This window comes from Schistocerca americana, chromosome 2 (genome assembly GCF_021461395.2).
Source record: "Schistocerca americana isolate TAMUIC-IGC-003095 chromosome 2, iqSchAmer2.1, whole genome shotgun sequence".
Lineage (NCBI taxonomy): Eukaryota > Metazoa > Arthropoda > Insecta > Orthoptera > Acrididae > Schistocerca > Schistocerca americana.
The window spans coordinates 195,455,982-195,481,461 of NC_060120.1; the positions used below are offsets into that span (position 1 = coordinate 195,455,982).

General features: G+C 40.9%; 1 protein-coding gene across 1 annotated transcript in view; it reads left to right on the top strand.

Annotated features, from left to right (window-relative positions):
- LOC124593869 (kelch-like protein 21) overlaps positions 1–23,701 on the top strand; it is an 81,160-nt gene extending 57,459 nt beyond the window's left edge. Inside the window, exons 3-4 of the mRNA XM_047132217.1 lie at positions 20,490–20,607; positions 23,320–23,701. Coding sequence (XP_046988173.1) covers positions 20,490–20,607; positions 23,320–23,701 — 500 coding nt within the window. The remainder of the gene's footprint in view (positions 1–20,489; positions 20,608–23,319) is intronic.
- Positions 23,702–25,480: the final 1,779 nt, after the last annotated feature.

The window sequence follows — 25,480 nt, forward strand, 5'->3', positions numbered from 1 at the left end:
TGTATGTACCAACTTATAACTAAATGTTCCAAGTATGTTCACAAAAAAATTCATTTTCTTCCTGCAAAAAATAAAAAACTTAAGAGACAACTGTGCAAAACTTTTTGAACGCCCTTTTTACACCTGTTAGGCTCAGAGAAAAATTCTAACCCCTTGTCATGCGAGCAATATTGACTAATTTTTGTGAGTAACTGCAACGTAGGTGTTGATTACTCCAGAAGTGATACATGTTCAGTGTGTGACAAAATTAAACCCGACTGTTCTAAATTTGATTTACAGATAAACAACGAGAAAGACGCAGCTCACATACAAACTTTGACTAATGTGAAACAACATCTTAACGTTCCGAAAAGTCCATAAAATCTGTGCTTAAGAAAGCAATCAATATGGATTACCAGAAAAATCGGCCGCTTCTTAATATTCGAACAAATAATGTATGTTACTGCAGGCAGCTACCACTTTACCACTTTATTCATTCAATATTCATTTGCTTTCTTGTGGGAAACGTGTATTTCATATGTATGACAAAAGGCGTTCCAACAAAGTACCTGATGAAGTATGTTCAGTGAGTTGGGAAATTTTGCTTGACTTTATGCATGACCTCAGCGTATTCTGTGATTCTTGTTATGTACAGAATAAAAACGCCTGAAGGTTATGTTTTGGGGCGGCTAAGATGGCGGATGTCGGCTTCAAGTTTCTGACATCGTGACAACTCTCCTTATTTTTACCTCTATGACAAAAATCCTGATTTTGCCAACGTGTCTACTCACTCATTATAACACTGTTTTTAAATGATTTGTAATAAATTAGACTTACAGTATTTCAAATAATTAGTACTGACAATAAGCTGACAATATACATATATTTATAATCCGAATTTACTATCAAAAATACGAAAAGATAGTTTGTGAAAAATGTGAAGAACTGTGTTGTAGTGCTACAAACTGAATACAGCGTACTAGTCGTCGGATAAAGAGACTGTGACCATGCAATCACCATATAATATTTCTGCTCCAGTTCAGAATTAATCATGAAAAATGTTGACTAGTGGTATTGGTAATAGCAGCAATGTTATAAGAAAAGACAAGATGTTCTGATAAAGAAAATTAAATGAATAAAAGTTTTACTTTGAAATCGGTGTAGCGAGTTTTGTTGTTAGTCATTAACAGGGTGATACTACGCCGTGATCCGACAATAACGATTTGAATAACCAATGTTGGCATGCATAAAAATGCGTACAACATATTGTAATCCGACTTCGAAAACCATGAAAAGATAATGAAGGCTGGTTCTTCGATTAACACTGCAAATTTGCGTATAAGCTGCTACAATGGCGACTAATTAATTGCATCACCTTATCACGACTTCCACGTCGCCTCGTCTCAAATTAATTCTTAAACAGATAAATACAGATTAGGACAAGGTAGATGCAGTAATTTACTTTAAATACGAAAATTTAAGAGTTTAAATCATATATTAAAATAAAATATGCAGACATTAAAAATACCGCACCTCCTCTCAAAGTGTGCGTCTACAGCGGAAGCTAAGACAAGAAAGTGAGGGATACAAGATCCCTCACTAAAGAAACTAGAATTATTTGTTCAACAAACATTAGTTCACATTCTAAAAGTCACAGATCACGTTTACATGAACTCTCTAACTATGTCACGTCGTTCCATCTGTGGAACAGTCGATTATCCAGTTAATTCATAAAGAGGGTATTACACGGCTCTCAAGAATGGCGTTGACACAGATTATCGCCTAGCTTGGCGACGTCATTCAACAAGTAGTGACATGAGGGCTGTTAATTGTCTGTTATCCTCATAATCATTTCTCACAGAATGACCGGTGGTACAGCCCCGGGACTACGACCCAAGCAAGGAATTGTCTGTCTGGGCTGGCACATGACATTGTAGGATAACCAGGATGTCATTCAAGTAGGTCTTAGGTGCTTAACAGGTTCAGTGAAGATGGGACAATCACACAATAGAATCAGTGATACCTCAGCACAACGCACGATGGTTGTGTTGAAAGAAGAAAACATTAGACACAAAAATACAAAATTGTATTTCTTGAAATCAAGTACAGGAATATAAGGTTAAAATGATTCTTGTATTTATCTTCGATATCCGTTACGTTTTCTGACAAGGGATGTACATGGTCTTTCTTTAAGTTTATTTTGTCTTATTTTGTTTATTACTTTTCGACGTGGTGAAACCACGCAGGTTTTGCAATTGCGGTGCAACACAACGCAGTCTTTATCATCCCAGTTCATCATAGATGTTCATAATGCGCACTATGTATTAGCGTCCATGTTCTTCTATCTATTTATTTCATTGGCACTTTACGCCATTCGAAATTCTGCAATGACGCTACTCGCGTAGCGGTCACCTCGACAGTCAAGTCTGTGGTACATGGTCAAGATTGTCGCCGAAGTGCATCAGCAGAGTTTGTAACGTGTACCCGTGTCAGAAATGCGAAGATGATGCCGCTATGAAGAGTACATGAGCATCCAGCATCTCACACCATAGACCACAAGTAGCCAACTGCTCACAGGATATAGATTAGATAAGCAAAACGTTTGTTCTTTCTCTGAGTGGCAGCGAAATAGTCCGTTCACAGTTAGCAACTTACACCAAACACTCGACACTTTATAGCTTGTTATGGTTTTTGTACAGGGCACAATAACAGTTTAAATCTGTCCCTACAGATCTCAGCAACAAATAGTTTTGCTTATTCTGAACATTCTACGTAGAAACATAAACAGTTTTCTTTTGTGTATATGAGTCTAGCCTTGTCTTTTACAAAAATATTTAATCTGCATCTCATTACATTATGTGACGGTGAGTTAATAGTATTTGTATGTGTGTATTAAACTGGGGACCTAGAAACGACGGAGAGGCTTCGTCCCACTGTAGCCCTCAGTGGTTCACAGCCCCACAACAGGCCACAGCAGTCCACGCGCCCAATCGCCGCCCCACACCGAACCCAGGGTTACTGTTGTGCGGTTTGGCCTCCAGTGGAACCCCCTCGCCCCCCCCCCCCCCCCCCCCCCGTCGGGAACGTCTCATACCATTACGAGTGTAACCCCAAATGTTTCCATGGTAGAGTAATTATGATATACACATACGTGGAGACAGTGTTTTCGCAGCAACGGCCGACATAGTGTAACTGAGGCGGAATAAGTGGAACAAGCTCCCCTTCGCCGAGGCAGATGGAAAACCGCCTTATAAACCATCCACAGACTGGCCGACACACCAGACCTCGACACTAATCCGCCGGGCGGATTCGTACTGGGGACCGGCACGCCTTCCCTCTCAGGAAGCAGCCCGTTAGATCGATCTGTTTTTCTAAATACTCATTACGATACCGGCGTAAAAGAAGCTCGAACATGGAGCCTCGCTGGACTGTACATATAATGAACTTCAGTAAAAGTTCGTCCACTAGTCGCTACTACTTCTTATTCTTCATAAAGCTATGATAATAACGCCCTAAATAGGTTTCGAAGTTTCTTGCATAAATTACCATAAGTACAAAATAAATACATCTACAGTACTGCTTCAACATAAAAGATTTGGATAAAGGAAATTTCTTCGTCGCTGGCCATAAAAGCTCATGATATACTTATAGTCGTGGGAGTGTAGCAATTTAGTAGTAATACGCTGCTTAGCGAAACTTATAGACTACTTTATACAAACATATTCATTTTACTCTTTAACATAAAATCTTAACAGCCGTTAAGGACAGTATAGCTCCTGGCTTTCACTTTTTCATACTGTACAGTAGTCACGCATTACTCAGATAAAGTGCTTACAGGTTTCTTGGACAGTGTGTCCACATTGGTTATACATTAGTATCACGGAAAAATAAATTCTTTCACATTCAAATATTACTTGCCACCACAGCTAGTTTCTCGAAACGTAAATACGCTGATAAATTGAGATTGCTATCTCAAAAACAAAATAACAAAAACTCAGAATAGATGGCTGGATATCAGATTGCTTTTGTAGTCTTACGTCCAAAAAATTCATTTGAGTATACACATTATACCGACATTAATGATCTTTCACAGAATGTAGTTACATGTACAAAAATATGAATCTGCCATGAAATTTCAAAATTTACCGGTAATAAATAAAAATCTTTCATTATGTTTCTCAGCTTCAAAACTTTGTGGGTAGCTATGTAGATACCTCTTGAGATCCTGGTGGGCATAAAAACCTCTAAATTTCTTCTAATCTTGGAAAAGCCAAAAGATAATTTATAGAGTTAGGTATACAACTGTTCTTGTAAGAACCGCTGAAGAACAATTACCATTTACTCTTGCATTTATGCAGTGCAGGCGATTTCTGATGTGATCTTAGCAAAACTGTTTCTGCACGAGTGTACGTTTGGACTCTTCGTAATTCTTTATCTTGTGCTTTCTTTCCAATTCTGTCGTGTTCTGTCATTGCAATTAGTGTGTCTCTTACCTTTTCTTGTAGAGTGATTTATTCCTTCAGCAGATGTGGCAAGGGATTTATCTAAGCGTTTGCTTCTTTGTTGTTGCTCAGTAATTCAGCAGACGGTATGGTGTGGAGTAAATTGGCAGGTTGTTACTATTTGTTCAAAACATTCTTTAAACTCTACCCAGCGTGTGTGTTTTGTATTTGCATGCGTTCTTATAAATAGATTAAATTGCCTAAAAATGCATTTGATCGGTTGCTTTGAGATTGAAAGCGAGATATCAAAACATGCTTAACGTCATTGTCTTTCAGAAAATCTTTCCATTTCCTATATCTTAAGTTCGATGCATTGCCTGTAAGGAACGCAACAGTTTTGCCAACAAGGGTGTGTACTGTTTGTAAATTGTTCTTATCATAGCACATGCTGCTGTTCGCTTTGAGGCATATGATTTAAAGCATTTAGAAAAAAGATAATAGAAACTCAGTAAATGTTTGCCACCACCACGTGCAGTCGGTGCTAGCCCAGCCATATCAAAAAATATTAGATGGATCGGTTGTGTTTGTAGTATTGTGTTCTATTGTATTTTATGTTAACCGGGGACCTAGAAACGACGGAGAGGCTCCGTCCCCTCTCCAGCCGCAGTGGTCCACAACCCCACGACGACTACCGCAGTCCACTTCACCCCTCCGCCGCCCCACACCGAACCACTCTTTCAGGGTTATTGTGCGGTTCGACCCCCGGAGGAACCCCACAGGGAACGTCTCACCAGACGAGTGTAGCCCCTATGTTTGCATGGTAAAGGTGGTGTACACGTACGTGGAGAACTTGTTTGCGCAGTAATCACCGACATGATGCGGAATAAGGGGAACCAGCCCGCATTCGTGAGGCAGATGGAAAACCGCCTAAAAACCATCTACAGGCTGGCCGGCTCACTGGACCTCGACACAAGTCAGCCGAGCGGATTCGTGCTGGAGATCAGGTGCTCCTTCCCAATCTGGAAAACCGTGCATGCGTTAGACCGCACAGCTAACCGGGTGGGTGTTGGTAGTATTGGGTGTAGTTCAATATTACAGCATTTGTTTCTTTACTTAGCTTTGACACACACAGGAGGCAGGTTTTTACAAGCTGCTCTGTGTATATGTGCATATTTTGGAAATAGCAATATAAATGCAGTTTCAACAACCATTTAGTAGCACTGTGATGACAGCAAACACAGTGAATATGCCAAACTAAAGATTCTCTTCATGCATTAGAATACATTAACACCAGTTATTACAATTGAAATTGTGTCGGTAGAATAAATACATCATTGTAAATCTTGTAAAGGCAGATTATCTGATAGAAGCATTTTTACCTTATGCCACTAGGATCTGAATCCCGTAATGTTGACATATGCCTAAATAATGTGACACATAGCGGGTGTCTTTCATCAAAAGCATTCTGTAATCTGCGATTTGTTCAGTGAGATCAGAAAGTTGAGTTTCTCATTGTGACAGACGCAATAATGTGTCAGTGACGACAGTATTCTTACTTCGTGTATTCATTATTACAGAGTCGTATTCTTGAAGATATACCGTCAATCTAGAAATTCTAGGGTGCAGTAACTTAGACATTAATAGAAAGCTAAGTGCCTGGTGATCACAGTACACTCTATGTTCACCATAAACTTAATAATTAAATTTCTCAAAAACTCAAATGAGAGCTAGATCTTCAAGCTTGTTAGCTGAATATCCACATTCTCAATCAGACTAAGATCTAGCCGCAAACCTGATCATATCAAACTCAACTTTACCATCTCTCACTGGCATCTGAAACAGGTAAAATCTGATTCCTAAAAAGGATGTGTCAGTAGCAATATAAAAGTCTAACGTCAGGGTGGCGTAGGATATCGGAATTCACAAGTGCATCTTTAATAGCGTCAAAATCTGTTTGACAAATATCTCACCAACACCAAATGGCATCCTTCTTCAGTAAACCTCAGAGTAATGGGCTTTTCGGCAATTGGTTCAGCACAAAACAACAGAAGAAGGACAGGAAAATTCTTAATTGCACTGATTTTATCAGGATCATCTACAGTACATTATCGTAAAATAAAATTACCTAGAAACTGAATTTCGTCTCTGCCAAACTCCGACTTTTTCAGCTTAGCTGCCACTCCACTCTGAAAATTTGGTTCAAATGGCTCTGAGCACTATGGGACTTAACATCTGAGGTCATCAGTCCCCTAGAACTTAGAACTACTTAAACCTAACTAACCTAAGAACATCACACACATCCACGCCCAAGGCAGGATTCGAACCTGCGACCGTAGCGGTTGCGCGGTTCCAGACTGTAGCGACTAGAACCGCTCGGCCACCCCGGTCGGCTCTGAAAATTTGCACAAAATCTTATCTAGTTCGCCCAGGTGTTCTTTCCATGTGGCAGTAGCAATTACAATGTCATCAACATATAACATTACCTTATCTGTCGTGTCACGACTGAGCAAAGTGTCTAGTGCTATAATAAATACACTACAGCTCACAAATAGACCAAAGGTCAAACATAAAATTGATAGCTCCCGTCAGTGTGAACAATGTGCACTTTCTAGATTCAACTGATAAAGGGATCAGCCAATAAGAGGTGGCCAATAAAAGGTTCTCAAATCTAGGTTTGATAAGTAGTATACACTGAGGAACTTTTGCAGCTGCTCTTCCAAATTCTAAGGTAATATACATAATGTCATTATAATATTTCTAATTCCACATGCGTCTAGGACCAGACGTACTTCTCTGCTGGGTTCTGTTACAGGTAACAAAGGAGAAGGAGTGCGAAGGCATGATAACGTTCCATGACAACATCGTCTTAATCTCACGACCTACACAGTCGTGTTCCAACTACAACTACGGGATGTGGAATGATTTCCTGCAAAAAGTATCATGTGGCACCATGGTCCAACGACCATTAGTAGGCTCGTTAATGGAAGTTATGGAACCCAGTTGATTTTGGCCTCACTACACTCGACTTCGTTGGTTGCACATTCGGGCACAGCATGCTTAATAAATCGTACTGTTTCTCTATGAGGAGTCTGTTGGTCTTTGTCATTGAGGTCTGTACATTAATGGCAGATTGTGTTTGGGGCCTGAAGATGACGCTTTTTCGGTCAAAAATGGTAGCACGTCTGAATGACGTCTGAATTCAATCACAGCTTGTGCTTTCTATTTTCATTATTCAAATACTTCATGTTTGGCTGCTGCTCCACTGTTTCCGATGGATTGTCAGAGACATATCACATTTAGTCCGTCACACATTGGGCAATAAAACATATGAGATTGGCATAATTAAACATATATCATACTGTTAGTCAAAATGAAAACTATTTCATAACAAAATTTTTATAGAAAATTGTTTTTCTGTGTCGTATCAAAGGCTAGATACATCATCAGGTTTCTTCAGTGACTTTTGCCTAATGTGTATGGACTTGTCAGGAAGTTACTAATTCATGAAAGCTTTAAACTCGGTAAGAGGCAGAAACTCATTTGGTAGTATTAGCATGGCAAAGTCTCGCGCAAAGCTTTATTCGCTTCGGTGTGTGCCAAAGGTGTAGTTAAATAATAATATTGAATGTAATATTTCGCTTCTTGTAAGGCAGCAGCATCACTCAGCTAAAGCGGCAGGCCATCTCATGCAAGAACATCTCTGACGATGAAACTATGATTCTTTGTAAGCTTCCGGGATTGGACAAAAATATGGAAACACAGCCAGAAATGCATGCTTGAAAATAAGTGCAGATGCTACCGAAGCGTGCAGGTTGCGTTGTTTATCACGAATGGCACATGTAAATGTCCTCAACGCTTTGCTAAGTGTGAGTCGGCATTAGAATAGACACTGCATAGTTGTGAGTGCTTTATGTAGGAGCTAAGTTAGTTCTAACATGGGTATATTGTTGGTGCTAGTATGGTAGGGGTTTTCATAATCAATGGAGATGGAGTGTTTGGTGTTTCAAGAGTCAGTGTATCGAAGATTTATGCCGCATAGAGGGAAAGCGGAAGAACATTATCCTCTAAGTAACAGTCTGTGTCGAGTGATGGTGATGGAAGGTCATTGACGAGGTTTCTGACGAAAAGTACAAGAACAACAGCTGCAAAATACACTTTAGAACTAAATGTTGCACTCGCGAAACCTTTCAGCACCAAAACAATGATGCAAATGCTCATAACAGAAAAATGTGGTGTCGAAACCACAAAACCTGGAGCGACGCAAGAATGTCATTTGGTCGGACAAGTGCTCTTTCACATTGTTTCCACTTCCGGCTGAGTTTACGTTCAAAGAGCGGAAAATGGCGGGGATCCGGTGATGATTTGGCCAGCCATATCGCGGTATGCCATCGGCACCATGGTTTCACTGCGAGGTCACATTACCGCCAAAGATTATGTGAACATTTTGGCTGATCAGGCCCATTCAATTGTACAATGTTTGTTCCTCAGTAGTGACGCCATGTTCCAAGACGACAGAGCCTTGTTCCCACAGTTCGCATCATCCAGAACTGATTTTGTGAGAACAAAGATGAATTGTCGCATCTCCTCTGACCACCAGTCACTAGACATCAATATTATTCTGCCCTAGTGTTCTTGGGAGAGAAGGGTTCACGATGGCCATCTGCCTTCATGAACATTGTCTGAACTTGCCTCTATTTTGCAGGAAGAATGATATATGATTTCCTTGATGATCGCCGGCTTAAGTGGCCGCGCGGTTCTGGCGCTGCAGTCTGGAGCCGCGAGACCGCTACGGTCGCAGGTTCGAATCCTGCCTCGGGCATGGATGTGTGTGATGTCCTTAGGTTAGTTAGGTTTAACTAGTTCTAAGTTCTAGGGGACTAATGACCTCAGCGGTTGAGTCCCATAGTGCTCAGAGCCATTTGAACCATTTTTTGAACCTTGATGATCATATAGGAATTATATTTATCCATTCCGAGACGACTGGAATTAAGCATGGAAATCTGTTGGGTTTTAGTGTTTCCATATCTTTGTCCACCCCGTGTAGCTATCGTCTGATTGCACATGCGTGGTGTACGTTGCTACCCCACATAGGTCTACTCAGTGCCGTGTAATCAGTCCTTAGGTTAAAATTAGACTAAAGACTCCTCTTTGTAAGACAGCAAGTCTCCACTGATATTGTGTTCCTGTGTACAGCGCTCCAGACACCGGAGATGGGAGGCTGACCCCTGGGACGTGGCTCCAGGGCCACCTCCACGGTGCACCAGTCGCAGTTGTGCCACACACAGATCTTCGCCATCTGCCGCAGGCACGACCACCTGACGGAATGAGACCCCAGACAGGCTACGGCTTGATGCCTGCCACAGCCATAGCAGCTGCGCCACTGACAGGACCCTACCAGCTGCCGATGACTACCCCATCCAATGGCACCCTCTTTCCTATGTGGTAAGTACCATGATTACGTATACACGTCACAGCACCGAACCTGCTATCCAAATTTGCTACGAGACGACGTTGTTTTCATTCTCATAAATAACACTGTCTACAGAATGAATTTCCACTCCTCAACGTGGTGGGTGGTGAAATGGAACTTCCTTGCAGATTAAAACTGCGTGGCGGACTGAAACTCGAACCAGGAACATTTACATTTCGTGGGGTACTACTTTTCCGACTCAACTATCCAAGTACGAACCTGTATGCTGTGGCTAAGTGACTTTATTCTTACTTCCAGGAGTGCTGGTCCAGCATGGCGGGCAGGAAAACTTATGAGAAATTCGGAATGTAGGATGAAGTTCGGGCGGGAGTAAAGCTCGTATGGCGGGTCACGGCTCATGCTTCGATAGCTCAATGAAGAGAGCGACTGCTTGCAAAAGGCAAAGGTTCGAGATGCGAGTCTTCGTACTGTATAGAGTTCTATACTGAGGTCACAATTCACTGGATGCCTCGAAATATCGTATCGAACATCCTTTTGCCCGGTGTAGTCCAGCAACTCAACGTGCGATGCACTCAACAATTTGTTGGAAGTCCCCTGCCGAAATATTGAGCCATGTTGCCTCCATAGCCGTCAAACATTGCGAAATGTAGCCGATACAGGATTTTGTGCACGAACTGACCTCTCGATTATGTCCCTTAAATATTCGATAGAGGGCCATCTCATTGGCTCGAACTGTCAAGAATATTCTTCAAACCAATCACGAATAATTGCGGCCTGGTGACGTGGCGCAATGTCATACACAAAAATGCCGTAGTTGTTGGTGACATGAAGTTCGTGAATGGCAGCAAATGGTCTTCAGGTACCCAGACATAATCATTTCCAGTCAACGATCGGTTCATTTGACCCAGAGGCCCTAGTACATTCCATGTAAAGAGAGTTCACATCATTATCGAACTACCACCAGCTTGCACAGGGCCGTGTTGACACCTTGTTGACAGCTTGGGTCCTTGGCTTCGTGGAGTCTGTGCCACACTCGAACCCTACCATCAGCTCTTACCAACTTAAATCGGGGCTCATCTGACCAGGTCACGGTTTTCTAGTCGTCTAGGGCTCAACCGAAGCTGTTAGCAAAGGCGCTCGCTTCGGTTGTCTGCTGTCATAGCCCATTAACGCCAAACTTCGCCGCACTGTCCTAACGGTACGTCCCACATTAATTTCCGCGTTTATTTCACCAAATGTTTCTTGTCTATTAGCACTGACAGCTATACACAAACGCCACTGCTCTCGGTCGTTAAGTGAAGGCTGACGGGGACTTCGTTTTCCATGGTGAGAGGTAATACCTGAAATCTGGTATTCTCGGCATACTCTTGAACCTGTAGATCTCGGAATACTGACTTCCCTAACGACTGCGGAAATGGAATGTCGTATACGTCGTGCTCCAACTACCACTTCACTTTCAAAGTCTGTTGATTCCCGTCGTGTGGCCATAATCACTTCAGAAACCTTTCCATATGATTCACCTGACTACAGCCGTCTGAATAGGCGCGTATCGCGATTCCATGACTTTTGACACCTCAGTGTAGTTTCTCAGGAACTTTCCGAGCTGTCTTCATTCTAAACGCTGTGCTTTACTAGGCACGACCCCACTGGAGTTGGTATGCTTTTGCTTTCCTCTGGCCTCTGAATTGACTGATTTGTAGGGGTACCTGCAGATTAACGCTGATTCCAGTCCAAGGTGGAATCCAGCTTTTATCGCTCTGACAAATCATTGCCAGAAGTAAAACAAATGATAACTGAAAAACAGATCCTAGCACCTACTAGAGGCCACTCCTCAGACTTTCGGATTTGTAGTCTGGTAATTATTGAACTACTGGGCCACGCGTTATAATCATAATTGTGTTTATCCATCATCCTGTCCATCAAATCCACTAACATCTTTGGATGGGCCGCCATCAGCCAAACTGCTGCGTACACTGAGTCCTGCTACACTCATCATGGTGAAGGAAAGTTGTTCTCAACTTGCACTTGAACACGTTCTGTTCATCGAGTGTGTGGCTCCACTGCCAAACCCAACAACTGGAAACGTGCGAAACAAGACCTTTTACCATTATAGATAACACAACAGGGCGCCCCATAGTTGAACATGACCATTCCCTACTTAAGGTGATCAACACTGAGGCATGGTAGCATTCGCACAGCAAACAACAAATGCTTCTGAAACTTCCTGGCAGATTAAAACTGTGTGCCGGACCAAGACTCGAACTCGGGACCTTTGCCTTTCGCGGGCAAGCGCTCTACCGAAAGGCAAAGGTCCCGAGTTCGAGTCTCGGTCCGGCACACAGTTTTAATCTGCCAGGAAGTTTCATATCAGCGCACACTCCGCTGTAGAGTGAAAATTTCATTCTAGAAACAAATACTCCTGTAATTTAGTTATGCAAGACACTTGATGATATGGAGCAGGAGACGTTTTCCACATGACAGAGGCACCCAACGGTTCAGTTAACGAACGAGCAAGTCGGAGTTCAGACTGCTGCAGTCCATCTGATGATGCCTGCTACTATCACAGGCGATGGCGAAGAAATCGGAAACCTGCAGTATGAAACAGACGCAAGAGACGTTGGCCAAATAAAGGTGATTAGCATACGAGATTTGGTCAAAAAGTAATGGGAATTCTTGAATTTCGCAGCCTTCTTATATCCGATTATACAGTTTTTTAACTTCATGGTAGCCCTGCACATGTTTCTGATGTAAGTTTGCATTTTAAGCTGTTTTTTGAATATTTAGTTTATAGTTGACAGCTGAAAAGGTTATATCTGTTTTCGAGTACTCGGCGAATTTTCCTTTACGAAAATGATCGATCAAAGAACCTGAATTAAACTTTGCTTAAAAAATGAAATAATGTGGAGCACCGCAATCGAAATGTTCACTGTGGCTTTTGCCGAACCTATTATCAGTAAGACAAGAGTTTAAGATTGATATAAATCTTTCAGAGAGGGTCGAGAAGGCGTTGAAGACAACGACCACCCTGGGCGACCTAGCATATTAATTACTGATGACAATGTGGAGGCAGTACAGAAAATGGTTCTGCAAAATCACATTGATGCCTACTAAATAAAATACATTTGTATGGTGTATCTAACAAAGTTTGTGGTTGAACTGAATATTTCCTAGCAAAAAAATTATAGTGTTTGAAACATCCTGCCAGAGTAAAAATGTGTGCCAGATTGGGACTCTAGCCTGTTGAGCAATTTAAGTGCAACTCACAACCTACACCCACAGCATTCCTTCTGCCAGTACCTTGTCTCCTACCTTACATACTTCACAGACATTCTCCTTCATACTTTGCCAGAATAGCACTCATGTAAAAAAAAGGAGTTTGTAGAGAAATGACTTAGCCACAGCTTGGGGGTTGTTTCAAGAAAGAAAAAAAAGACTTAATCTATTTTTAAAATCTCACCATCAGAGAGCTCGTTGATGATTTCGGCACATCCTTTGGCTTATGTCAAGCAATTTTTTCTGATGTTTTGGGCATGAAACGTGTAGCAGCAAAGTTTCTTCCAAAAATATTAAATTTCGACCAAAAACGACATCGCGCAGACATCGTTCAGAATTGCTGAATGAAGTCGACGCTGATCCAGAACTTCTAAGGAAGGTTACAACAGGTGATGATGGTATACGGATATGCCGTCGAAACTAAGTCCCCGTCGTCTCAGTGGAAGCTGCCTGAAGAGAAAGAAAAAGTTTCGGTAAGTTCGAGTGCATGTGAAGGTTATTCCCACTGTTTTCTTCGATTACCATAGGACAGAGTTCCTGCCTTATAGTCGTACGGTCACTAAGGAATACTACCTGGAAGTTATGCGCCGTTTGCGGGAAGCAATCCGAAGCAAACGACGAGAATTGTGACAAAACCACTCATGGAAATTGCATCGCAATAATGCTCCCGCTCACACCTCAATGCTTGTTTGCGATTTTCTGGTAAAAAAACAAACCGTTATGTTGCCTCAGCCACCGCATTTGCTGGAAACGGCTCTCTTCCAGGGCTTCTTTGTATTCCTTGGCTGAAAAGAACCACGAAAGGACGTCGTTTTGCCACCACTGATGACATAAAAACAGAACTGCTGAGGGAGCTGAACACCATAATGAAAAGTGAGTGGCAGAAGTGCTTCCAAGGTTGGAAAAAGCGCTGGCACAGGTCTGTTATATCTGATAGGAATTACTTTAAAGGGGACAGAATCGTTGTTTATGAATAAATAAAGATACCGTAAGGAAAACAAAAACTTCCATTACTTCCTGATCACACCTCGTATAACAATACGCACACTCTCGAGATATATCTGGTACTATCGCAGGAGATGACGAGAACAGAACAAGAGGTTATTTGACAAATGAGAATAAGCACTTTCACACTCCTTGGCCTCGTGTACTTTATGTCTGGTGGTAAACAATATTCTCTGAAAATATTATTGAGTTTTTAACCATAAAGTAAAAGGCATTTAGAGATGTAAAAATGCAGATCAGATATGTATGAGTTCTTTTTTAAGAGAGGAAGATTAAAAACTTGTTTAAACCTTACGTTCAAATGTGACAAATTTTATGAGTTACTTTGCTTCTAACTTTAGTAAAAATTGATTCTAATATTTATGAATTATGTAATGAAAACTGCACGCCATTTGTATTGAATTCATTCCCACTGTCAAGTTCATTTTCGTACATATGTTTTTTGTGTGATATTTACATGTTGATTTCTGTCTCTCCTTCACTGTAGTCGTCTTTTTGAGGTTGTGCTGTAATAGGAAAATCTGAAAAATAAATGTAGAACTTTTCTATATGCCACAGTTACAAATAGTATTTTTTCTGTCTGTTTATAGGTATTGTGCCTACTCCATTATGCACACACAAACAATCACTTACACTGTGTGGTTTTGTAATGAAAACATGTACACTGTCAGAGGAGTTACATATTTTGTGGTTACATTATTTAAATGGAGTTGTCAATTGTAAAATTTATTTTTTTACGATTGTTGTCTATTACTGACTTTTAAATTGTCAGTTATGCTTTATATTCTATTTTGTTACAAATGTTGTGTAGAGTCCATGAAGAAAAGAACATATTTATAGAAATTACTGCACTTATATGCATGAGAAACATTTGAAAAAATTAACTGATACACTATTTAGTTTGTCAACGAGAATTCTTTTCCCCTGCTTCTTGTGTACAAAAATTCCCAGGTCCTGCATTAAATATCTTAAGCTGCTCTTATTGACAGAGCGAAGTGGCGCAGTGGTTAGCACACTGGACTCGCATTAGGGAGGACGACGATGCAAAAACGCTTACGGCCATCCAGATTTAGGCTTTCCGTGAATTCCCTAATAGCTCTAGGAAAATGCTGGAAAGGTTCCTTTGATAGGACTCGGCCGATTTCCTTCCCCATCCTTGGCAAAATCCGATCTTGAGCTTCGTCTCTAATGTCCTCGGTCAGTGGGACGTTAAATCCAACCTTCCTTACTTCCATCCCTCTTCTTATATGTTTTTGAATGGGTGTCCAGGGTCTTTTATGTCTGTTGCCTTTTCTGATTTTTTGAATTGGTTATATGTTTAACATTGCTGTGTTCGGGAAACCCAATATGAAAGTGCCAGTTTGTTCTACGTAGTAGCTTGAGCAAGCTTTACGTGTGATTTTGTACATTCTTGAGTCTGAGAATTTATCTTTTCTAGTGTTTAAAGTGTTCACTAATTTCTGTTGTAGTTTGTGGAGAAGTCACTTGCACTTCACGTGACCTAAGGAGGTTTTCTGTTTTTTGAGAAATGTTGCCTACGAAAGGTATGCTACCGCTACAAAAATGTGTTGCTGGTTCCTTCTAAAGAGCCAGGACTTTCTTTCTTTTTTGCTATTTCTTTCCGCGTTTTGTTTGTCATTGAACTGGTGAAGTCATTAGTCACTGCAGTTTTTGTCTTTATGTCTGTTCAACGGAATTTTGTTTGCTTTCTGTACCACCGTTTTGTATGTAGGTTTCCTGTGTATATCTGGACGCCTGCACTCAACATCTGCAACAAAATAGAATATAAAACACAATCGATTATTTAAAAGTCAGCAAAAGTCAGTAATGGAAACATAATAAATTTTACAACTGACAACTCCATGTAAATAATGTAATCCACAAAAAATGTAACACCTCTGACAGTGTACAAACTCTTTGTGGAACCATACTAACATAATATCCCTGTAACATGTTTTGACTAAAAAAAAAAAAAAAAAAAAGAACCATTGTGATGGTTTGTGTGTGTGCTTAATGGAGGAGGCACAAGCAGTAAGTAAGTAGATGGAAGACAATACTATTTCTAAAATTAGCATATAAAAAACATCCCAAGATTTATCTTGTCAAATTGTCCGATTGTAGTATAACTTCAAAGAGACGACTACAGTGAAGGAGAATCAGAAAATCACGCAAGTAAACATCACAAAATACACTTGCATAAACAAATGTACTTGACAACGAGAATGAATTCTCGAAAGGTGACATGTTAAGCATGAAAACCTATGTAAATGGGGCAGTTGCCACTATTTAAATCATGAATGACGCAGTTGCAGGTTTTCCAGAATCATTGTTTATGATGAATACCATTAAGTTTCTAATATTATTTTTAGAAGTTTATAATTATTATTATTTTCGATTATTCCCATTTAAGAGAGCGTTTGAACTTGAATTCCTTTATGATGATTGTTTGTGTTTTTTCTGAGCCCAAATTTTCTTCATGTGTTCACTGTGTTGTTTCTTTCGCTCCGCTGTCCATTTGCATCCTGGTCTCTTCTGTGTTGTGGTGTCAAATTTATGTTTTTTGATGATGTTCCTGAATTCAGTTCTGTTTTCTGCATCGTTTACTGTTATTTGTGCTTGTCTGAGGTCCTCTTCAACTTCTTTTATCCATTTTGTTTTTCCCCTGCCTGAGTTGATGACATTAAGAATTCGCTTTGAAATTCTGTTTTCATTCATCCTGTGGATATGTCCGTAGAACTGCATTCTTCTTTTCCTTACTGTATCTGTAATCTTGTCTGTGTATTTATATAATTCTGATGTTGGTCTCTTCTTCCAGATTCCTTGCTCTTGTATCGGGCCAAAAATTTTCCTGAGAATTTTCCTTTCTTGTTTCTCTATTTCTTTGATTTTAGTTTGCCCACCTATTTGTGTTGTTTCAGATGCATACAGTGCCTCCGGAAGTACGACAGTGTTGTAGTGCCTCAATTTTGCGTTAGTGGATATGGACTTTTTGTTATAATAGTTCCACGTGAGTTTATATGCTTTCTGTAATTTTTTTATTCTTTCCTCATTGGCCTTTAGGTTGATCCCTGATGGCTGAATGATTTCTCCCAGGTATTTAAAATGTGGTACTTGTATGATTTTCCCATGGGTTGTCACAATAGGCAATTTGTCTTGTGGCACTCTTTCTATGTACTGGGTTTTCTCATATGAGATTTGCAGGCCAGTTCTTTGTGCAATTTCGTGTAACTTCTCTATGGCGTTAGTGGCTTCTTTTCTATTATTTGTGAGGATTGCAAGGTCATCTGCAAAAGCTAAACACTTCACATTGAATCTATTATCTTTTCTAATGCCAATTTGGATTCCTTTGACTTCTTTTTCCCATGTCCTGATGATTTTTTCAAGAATGATATTAAAGAGTAATGGTGAAAGTCCGTCACCCTGTCGCACTCCAGTTTGGATTACAAATGGTTCCGAGATATCCCCCATAAATTTAACCTTGGAGACTGTGTCAGTTAATGTTTCCTGAATGATTGCTCTTGTCTTTCTGTCAATGCTGAATTCTTCCAGCGTCTTGCAGAGCACTACTCTGTCTATTGAGTCGTAGGCCTTTTTAGAATCTACAAAAGTAACCACTGTGTTTCGGGTGTTTCTCATCTGGAGAATCATTTTCAGATTCCAGATCTGCTCTATGCATGATCGTCCCTTGCGAAAACCAGCCTGGTATTCTCCTATTTGTGGGTCAGCTTGTTCTTCTAATCTATTCATGAGAACTTTTGATAGGATTTTATATGTGACCGGTACGAGTGAGATACCCCTGTAATTATTTGGTTCAGTTTTGTCCCCTTTTTTGTGGAGTGGATGGATGAGTGCGCATTTCCATTCAGAAGGGATCTGTTCTGTTTCCCAAATGTTTAATATGATTTTGTGAATTTTTCCTGTTAATCTTTCATCATTTAGTTTCCATAGTTCTGCAATAATTCCATCTTCTCCTGTGGCTCTATTGTTTTTCAGTGTCTTGATAATTTCTACAATTTCGTTGATGGTTGGCAGTTTAGCGTCAGGATTTGGTGTAGACGTCTCGTAGTGAATGTCCTCTGTAGGTCTTTCACAGTTGAGAAGTTTGTTGAAATAGTCTGCGAGGATTTGGCAGTTATTCTTCGTGTTAGTTTCTAGTGAACCATCCAGTTTCTTGAAGCAAAGATTGGGTGGCTGGTATCCTGCAATATGTTCTTTAAACGTCTTATAAAAATTCCTGGTGTTGTTCTTCTTAAAGTCTTGTTCTATCTCATCTAGTCGCCGTTTGTCATAATTTATTTTTTCCCTCCGAATAGTTTTCGATGTTTGTTTTCGGATTACTAGAAATTGTTGCCATTTTTCTGATGTTTTGTGACTATTGAAGTTTTTCCAGGCATTGGTCCTTTCTTCTATTGCTTGGTCACATATTATATTCCACCACCTGTGTTTTCTCCTTCTCGGGGGTTGACCCAATTTCATTGTGGATTTGAGGACGTCCACAAGTTCTGTCCAGTTTGTGGTGTTTGTCTGACTAATTTCCCGTAAGATGTTTTCCTTGTTGAGTTTTATGTATTCGGGGTCTGGTCTCAGCACTTTGTTTAGTTTTGGTTTTTTTCTATTGGGTTGTAATCTGGTCTTTATCTGTAGAAGATGGTGGTCTGAGTCAAAAAATCCTCTTCTCGTTTTCACATTCAGAATTTCTGCTGTGTTACTCTTGGAGATGGCCACATGGTCTATCTGGAATTCACCCAACATTGTGTTGGGCGACTTCCAAGTATACAGTTTCTTGTTGGGTTTTTTGAATTGTGTTGACATAATTACGAGGCCGAAATTTTCGCAAAAGCTTATCAATCTTTCCCCATTCTTGTTAGTTCTCTTGTGAGCTGTATGGATTCCGGTGATTTTCCTGTATTTTTTCTCTTTACCTAATTGTGCGTTAAAGTCGCCTAACAAGATTATTACATGGTGTTTGGCAATTTTGTTTGTCGTCTCTTCAAGGTCATTCCAGAAGTCATCCACTTTCTGGCAGTTCTTCTTGTTATAGTTATTTGTGGGTGCGTGTGCGTTGATCAAGGTATATGCTTTGTTGGCCGATTTGACGGAGAGCGTTGATATACGTTCTGAGGCAGACTGGAAGTCAATGACAGAGTCACTGATAGATTTGTGGACTGCAAATGCTGTGCCAAACTGTTTGAGTCCTTTCTCATTAGTTTTAACTGCTGGTTTTCCTTTGTAGATCCTGTAGTTGTCTGTATCAAAATGGGTTTCGTCCGTAAATCGTGTTTCCTGGATTGCAAGGATTTTGATCTGGAATTTTTGCCGCACGTCTGTAAGTTGTTTGATCTTGCCCAGTTTGAAAAGAGTATTAGTATTAAGTGTACCGATGAAGTGTCTTTGTTTTGTGTGTAATAATTTGGACGTCGTCTGGTTCTCAACCTTAGGCGTAACATGATGCTCCTGGTCCCCCGGAATCCGATGACCAGGTAAAGCCAGCCTTGCGACTGGTGCCCGGGGTAGTGGATTCATTCCTTGCGTTATCATCATGTTTGGTTTTCAAGTTGAAAACTAACTTGGTGGTGGTCCTTCCGAGGAAAGATCACGAGGAATACGACTTGATTGTTGAGATCAAGAAGGTTGCTGCAGCCGCACCATCTAGGCGAACAGACGCTGACCCCTAACCGCTGGATACCAGGCAGAGGTTAGTGGATTTCGGTTGATAGTTTTGGTCCACCCCGGGTATTTTATTTCCCCGGTACCCTCCATATCTGGAGAGCATTCCCCTATCCGCCACCTGGGGAGGCGCCCGATGGGAGACTATCAACTCCACACGGGTTAGAAGTTTATAATATTATTTCTTATAATATTATTTTATTATTTCTAATCTTTTTGTTTTTCTGCATGTCGTTTTGAAAGTTTCACCTTGAAAAAGATATCCAAACTAAAACTTAATCAATACCTATACACTTTATGTAACCTTTTTAGCAATTTAGTCCCCTCAGAAAACAAAATCTGCTTGTAACCAGCTAAACATGGATTTTTCTATGTCCAACAAGGACGCCGCTATGGAGAGTGAGGACAGCGTGTTCAGCGTCGCGCCTTACTTAATTTGGCGCCCGCCAAAGGTGTCACATGAGTAGACTGCCGTAAGACAAGGGGGAAAGTCCACCGATCCGGCACTGGCGGCGCGCACGTCGCCCTGTATATTGTCTGTGAAATCCCGCCACCCAGTCACTGCTAGACCATCAACCTTAAGAGATCTATCACGGATTTCTGTGTCCGCGATTGCTGTTCTAGTTTGCGACCATCGATATCTTATTTACAATGAGTTTGTTGGTGATTACTGGTTTTGGTTGTGTGTTCAGCTTTGTGTGAAGATGTGGCAGAGTGTGGTATGAACTGCTCAGTGTGCACAGTAATAAAGTTTTTTATTCCTGAGAATTCACAGTTCATAACAAATTTTCATATGGAATTCACTATTGAGTAAGTATGCATACTATTCTTGTTGGATAAAAAAATAACAATAGGCTTTAGACAGTTTTCTTCTGTTCTGAACTTCTACCGTATTTTTAACATTCATCAATGGCTTTCTCAGGAAAGCTACGTGGAAACGAGAACAGAAGACTGTCATCTTGCTTCACTTATTTCTAGTTCCTACATTTATTGTCCATCACACATAAATCGATAACTACAGCTGAAATGCTGCCATGCTGTTACATGACAGCACTACCATAGGAACTATAGTGAGCATAATGAATGCAACTTCGAAACATGTAGTTAATGTTACGGGCACATGGTCGAGCGGCTGCTCGTAAGCCACACATCATGCCGGTAAATGCCAAACGACGCGTCGCTTGGTGTAAGGAGCGTAAACATTGGACGATTGAACAGTGGAAAAACGTAGTGTGGAGTGACGAATCACGGTACACAATGTGGCGATCCGATTGCAGGGTATGGGTATGGCGAATGCCCGGTGAACGTCATCTGTCAGTGTGTAGTGAAATTTGGAGACATTGTTGTTATGGTGTGGTCATGTTTTTCATGGACCCATTGTTGTTTTGCGTGGCACTATCACAGCACAGGCCTACATTGATGTTTTAAGCACATTCTTGCTTCCCACTGTTGAAGAGCAATTCAGGCATGACGACTGCATCTTTCAACACGATCGAGCAGCTGTTCATAATGCACGGCCTGTGATGGAGTGGTTGCACGACAATAACATCCCAGTAATGGATTGGTCTGCACGGAGCCTTGACCTGACTCCTACATAAAACCTTCGGGATGTTTTGGAACGCAGACTACGTGACAGGCCTCACCGACCGACATCGATACCTCTCCTCAGCACAGCACTCCGTGGAGAATGGGCTGTCATTCCCCAAGAAACCTTCCAGCACCTGATTGAATGTGTGTGTGCGAGAGTGGAAGCTGTCATCAGATCTAAGTGTGGGCCAACACTATGTTGAATTCTAGCATTACCGATGGAGAGCGCCATTTTCAGCTAGGTGTCCGGACACTTTTTATCACATAGAGTAGTAGTATACTAAATATAAGTCAGTGGTCGACACACACACACACACACACACACACACACACACACACAAAACGATGTCCATACGTTTCCCTGCTTTGTTTCATGATGGGTAAATGAGCAACTCAAAACATTCAGAATTTGACCACTGTTGAAACAACAATGTATCCGTTGGTTATAATTAAATTGGCTGTGTTTCGAGTGCTGCATTCAGGTTGTATACACTACAGATCACTGAAACATCGTAGGTGTGTTCATTAACCGGCCTGCTAATGGAGTGTACTGAAAAAAATATTAGTTCTACCTTCTGCCACCCGGCGAAAATACGGAGCAGTAAGCTGTCAGAATGTGGTGCGGCTGTAGGAAAAGAGGAGAAACTATCAGACACATGATAACGGTGGTTCTGGTACGTTTATTAAGAGATAATTCACAAGTTACAACACGTGTTCAATGTGGTTCCCAAAACAGCAACATGCTGCATCCATAACTTGGCGGGGTCGACAATTGACCGAACCATATCTGACGAAAGCAGAGCAAAAGGTCGTCGTATGCTATCCTTCAGATCAGAAAGATTCCAGATACATCACTGATAGTCACGATCTTCAGATATCCCCACAACCAAAAGTCACATGGATTTAAGTCAAGGCATCTGGAATTCCACACATCTTGAAATTGCCTTGAGATAATGCTGTTGTAATCGAAGGCTCCTCAAATCAAGTCTTTCACCTGGCAAGTGACGTGTGGTCTCACCCCACTTCACGCGAAAATAGTAATGCGGACACAGTTGCGGAATCACGTATTGCACACGGAGGTCCTTATAACACGCAGTTGTCACAGTACACCTAACAGGCCCGCGAGATGTAATCTCTTCAAATAAAAATGGACCGAGAGTGAAGCAGCTTGTGAAACCATACCACACAGTCACGTAAGCTGAGTGAAGTGGATGTTTCTGCCCAAGATGTGGAGGAGTATAACCCCATATGCGACAGTTGTGTGTATTAGCGGCACCGCGAAGAGTAAAATGTGCCTCCTCTGTCCAAAGAATAATACCTTTTTCCATTTTCATGCATGCCAAAAAACAAAGGGCAGCTTCCAGTATGACCACAATGGGAAGTACGGAAGATACAGGAACTGACAGTCAATGATTGATATTTTCATGAATTTTGAAACAGTTGAACTGTGGAGTATATGATTTCTCAGTAACGTATAAAACTTTTTATTATAGTGTCTAGATTACTATACTTCCTTCATATTAGGCGACCAGTTTCAACTACACTTTGCAGTCATATTCAGGCCACACAATTGCTACTGCAGTTGTGATTTCGTGAATTGGCGAGTTATTTCGGTAACGATCATATAACCTGAATATGACTGCGAATTGCGGTTGAAACTAGTCGTCTTATGTGTTAACATGACAACTGAATTCGTTTATGTATGATGAATAATAGGAATTATTAATAGAAAGTGAATGGAAACAGCAACAAGGAGATAATATTGTCTTTTGTATCCTAATATACTTTCCTAATATTCTGTACTATAGATGTAAGAAAACTGTAGATTTAACGCTTGTTGCCTCTGGGTGTATTCAGAACTGCTACTAGACAACTTTTCTTCAGTAGATATGTGAGTTTGCAGTAAAGTGGAAGGATTTGACTGTTTCTTTGCAGCACCAACCCAGCAGCGGATCTGAATTGGAGGCTTCTGCAGGCAGCTAAGGATGGAGCAGTGGAGGAACTGCGGGTGCTGCTCGCTGTTGGGGCAGATGTGGAGATAAAGGACGAGTATAGGAAGACAGCTCTCCAGTGGGCAGCAGAGAGAGGGTATGCGAAGGCAGTCGATTGTCTACTGAGCAATGGGGCAGAAGTGAACACCAGGGACAGATGGCAGCTTACACCGCTGCACAGGGCAGCAGAGAGGGGGCACCAGGATGTGGTAACTGTGCTGCTTGAAGCAGGAGCAGACAAGTCGGCCATGGACAACAGAGGGAGAACACCTCTGTACATCGCCAAAGTGATCAACAGGTGGCAAGTGATGGACATTCTGAGGTGATGTTTGTATCTAACGCTTTGTGAAGAAAGTACAGGGAAACAGCCACTAAAGGCACTGATTTTTAGCGATCTCATGTGGTATGTCTCCATTGGCACCGCAGATAAAAGGCAAAATATACGAGATGTTCAACCAAAAACTTTCGAAGAGGCACTGAAGAAGAAGGAGCTGTCAGATGGGAGGCAGCAGAATGCAAACCCTCAGCTTCAGTCAGAACATAAATGCAGCACACAACTCAGCAATCAGGATAAGTCATGTTCAAACACAAGTCACTGTCTGTCTCGGCCTAGGGACGCTATAGTTCCAATTAGCTCCAAAGCACTTTCCAGTCTACCTTCTTCGAAATTCACTCTAGCTTACATGCTCGAAGACTGGCTTTTGGAAGGGATTCTCATGCCAGGTTGATATGGACAAAAAAAAAAAAAAAAAAAAAAAAAAAAAAAGACCCTTGACTTTGACTCAAGGATACTAATGAACCGTAGAAGGACAGTGACAAAAAGCAATAAGTGTTGTCACAAGTTCTATAACAGTCATAGAACATACCAGGAACAGGAAGTGACAGACATACTGATAAAACCTACAAAGAAAATGGAAGCCAAGAAATCATTACGTGGGAAAGCTATATAGTGTACACAGTCTACAGATAATTTTCCTTCACAGATTAAACGAATTTTGTGTACACACAATAATACTTGGAAGACTAAACTAATTACAGTCATTGGTTGAGGCAATACGTCAAATCACCCCCATTAGCTGATCAAGTTTAATTTTCCGATTCAGAAGTGGTGGTCTGAATTCAGTTGAACGTGAATAAATTACAAACTGACACAGCTCAGTTACAAACATTGCCCCACAAGGTGTTAGAGTGAAGAGAGGAAATATATGGTGCTGGTGTGCTGGGCAGACAGCTGGTAATGATGTATCGCCAGAAAGCATTTGGTTCTAGGCTTCTTTGACTGCAAATCTATGTTCACATAAGGCACTTGTGATATATTGCGAACATGGGACTTCAAGCGAAAATAGGATATTTTTTCAGTAATGCAACTGTCCAAAGAACGAAGAATCAGAACGATGTCATGATAACGTTGCTCAAAATACTATGCAATCAAGTGCCACACAGCAAATAACGTAGATTTCATTCATGCCATTTACAGCTCAAGTAATAAGTGGAATAAGCCAATGGCTGCTATTATCTATTTGGATAAGAAGGTGACAGTGACAAAGATTGGTCAGGTTTTTGATGAATAAACTCTAACTACACACATAACTGGCAGATATTAGGCTACTGCCATAACTTTTTAGTACAGTCGCGATATATAACCATACGTGAAAAATCTTTAGAAGATAGCAATAATGGAACATAGGAGCAAACTTATTTTCACTCTGGATGCTTACGCTAACACTGTGGTATAACGAAAGACAAAATGAAAGGTGGTGGCTCTCTGAGATGCAGTGCAGGAACTAGTGTCAAACGTAATTAATAAACTATTCAATTAACCTACAAATCATAACTGAGCGCATGCTTCAACAAAACATCGTAACTTCCCAGTATAGTGAGGAGCACTTGGCGGCATATTATATAGTTATGTAGTGTAGCTACAATCAACAAGGTGAAAACTGGGAATTGCTGCAAAACAAGTTCATGATAAGTCGATTGACAAAGGAGGGCTTGGTGTAGCAGAAAAGAGGAAGATTCGTTATATCCGATTCAAATGACAATGAGAAGCAAAAACGATTGTCGAAAAACTGGAACCTCAGAACATGTTCTTTAGCACCGTGTGC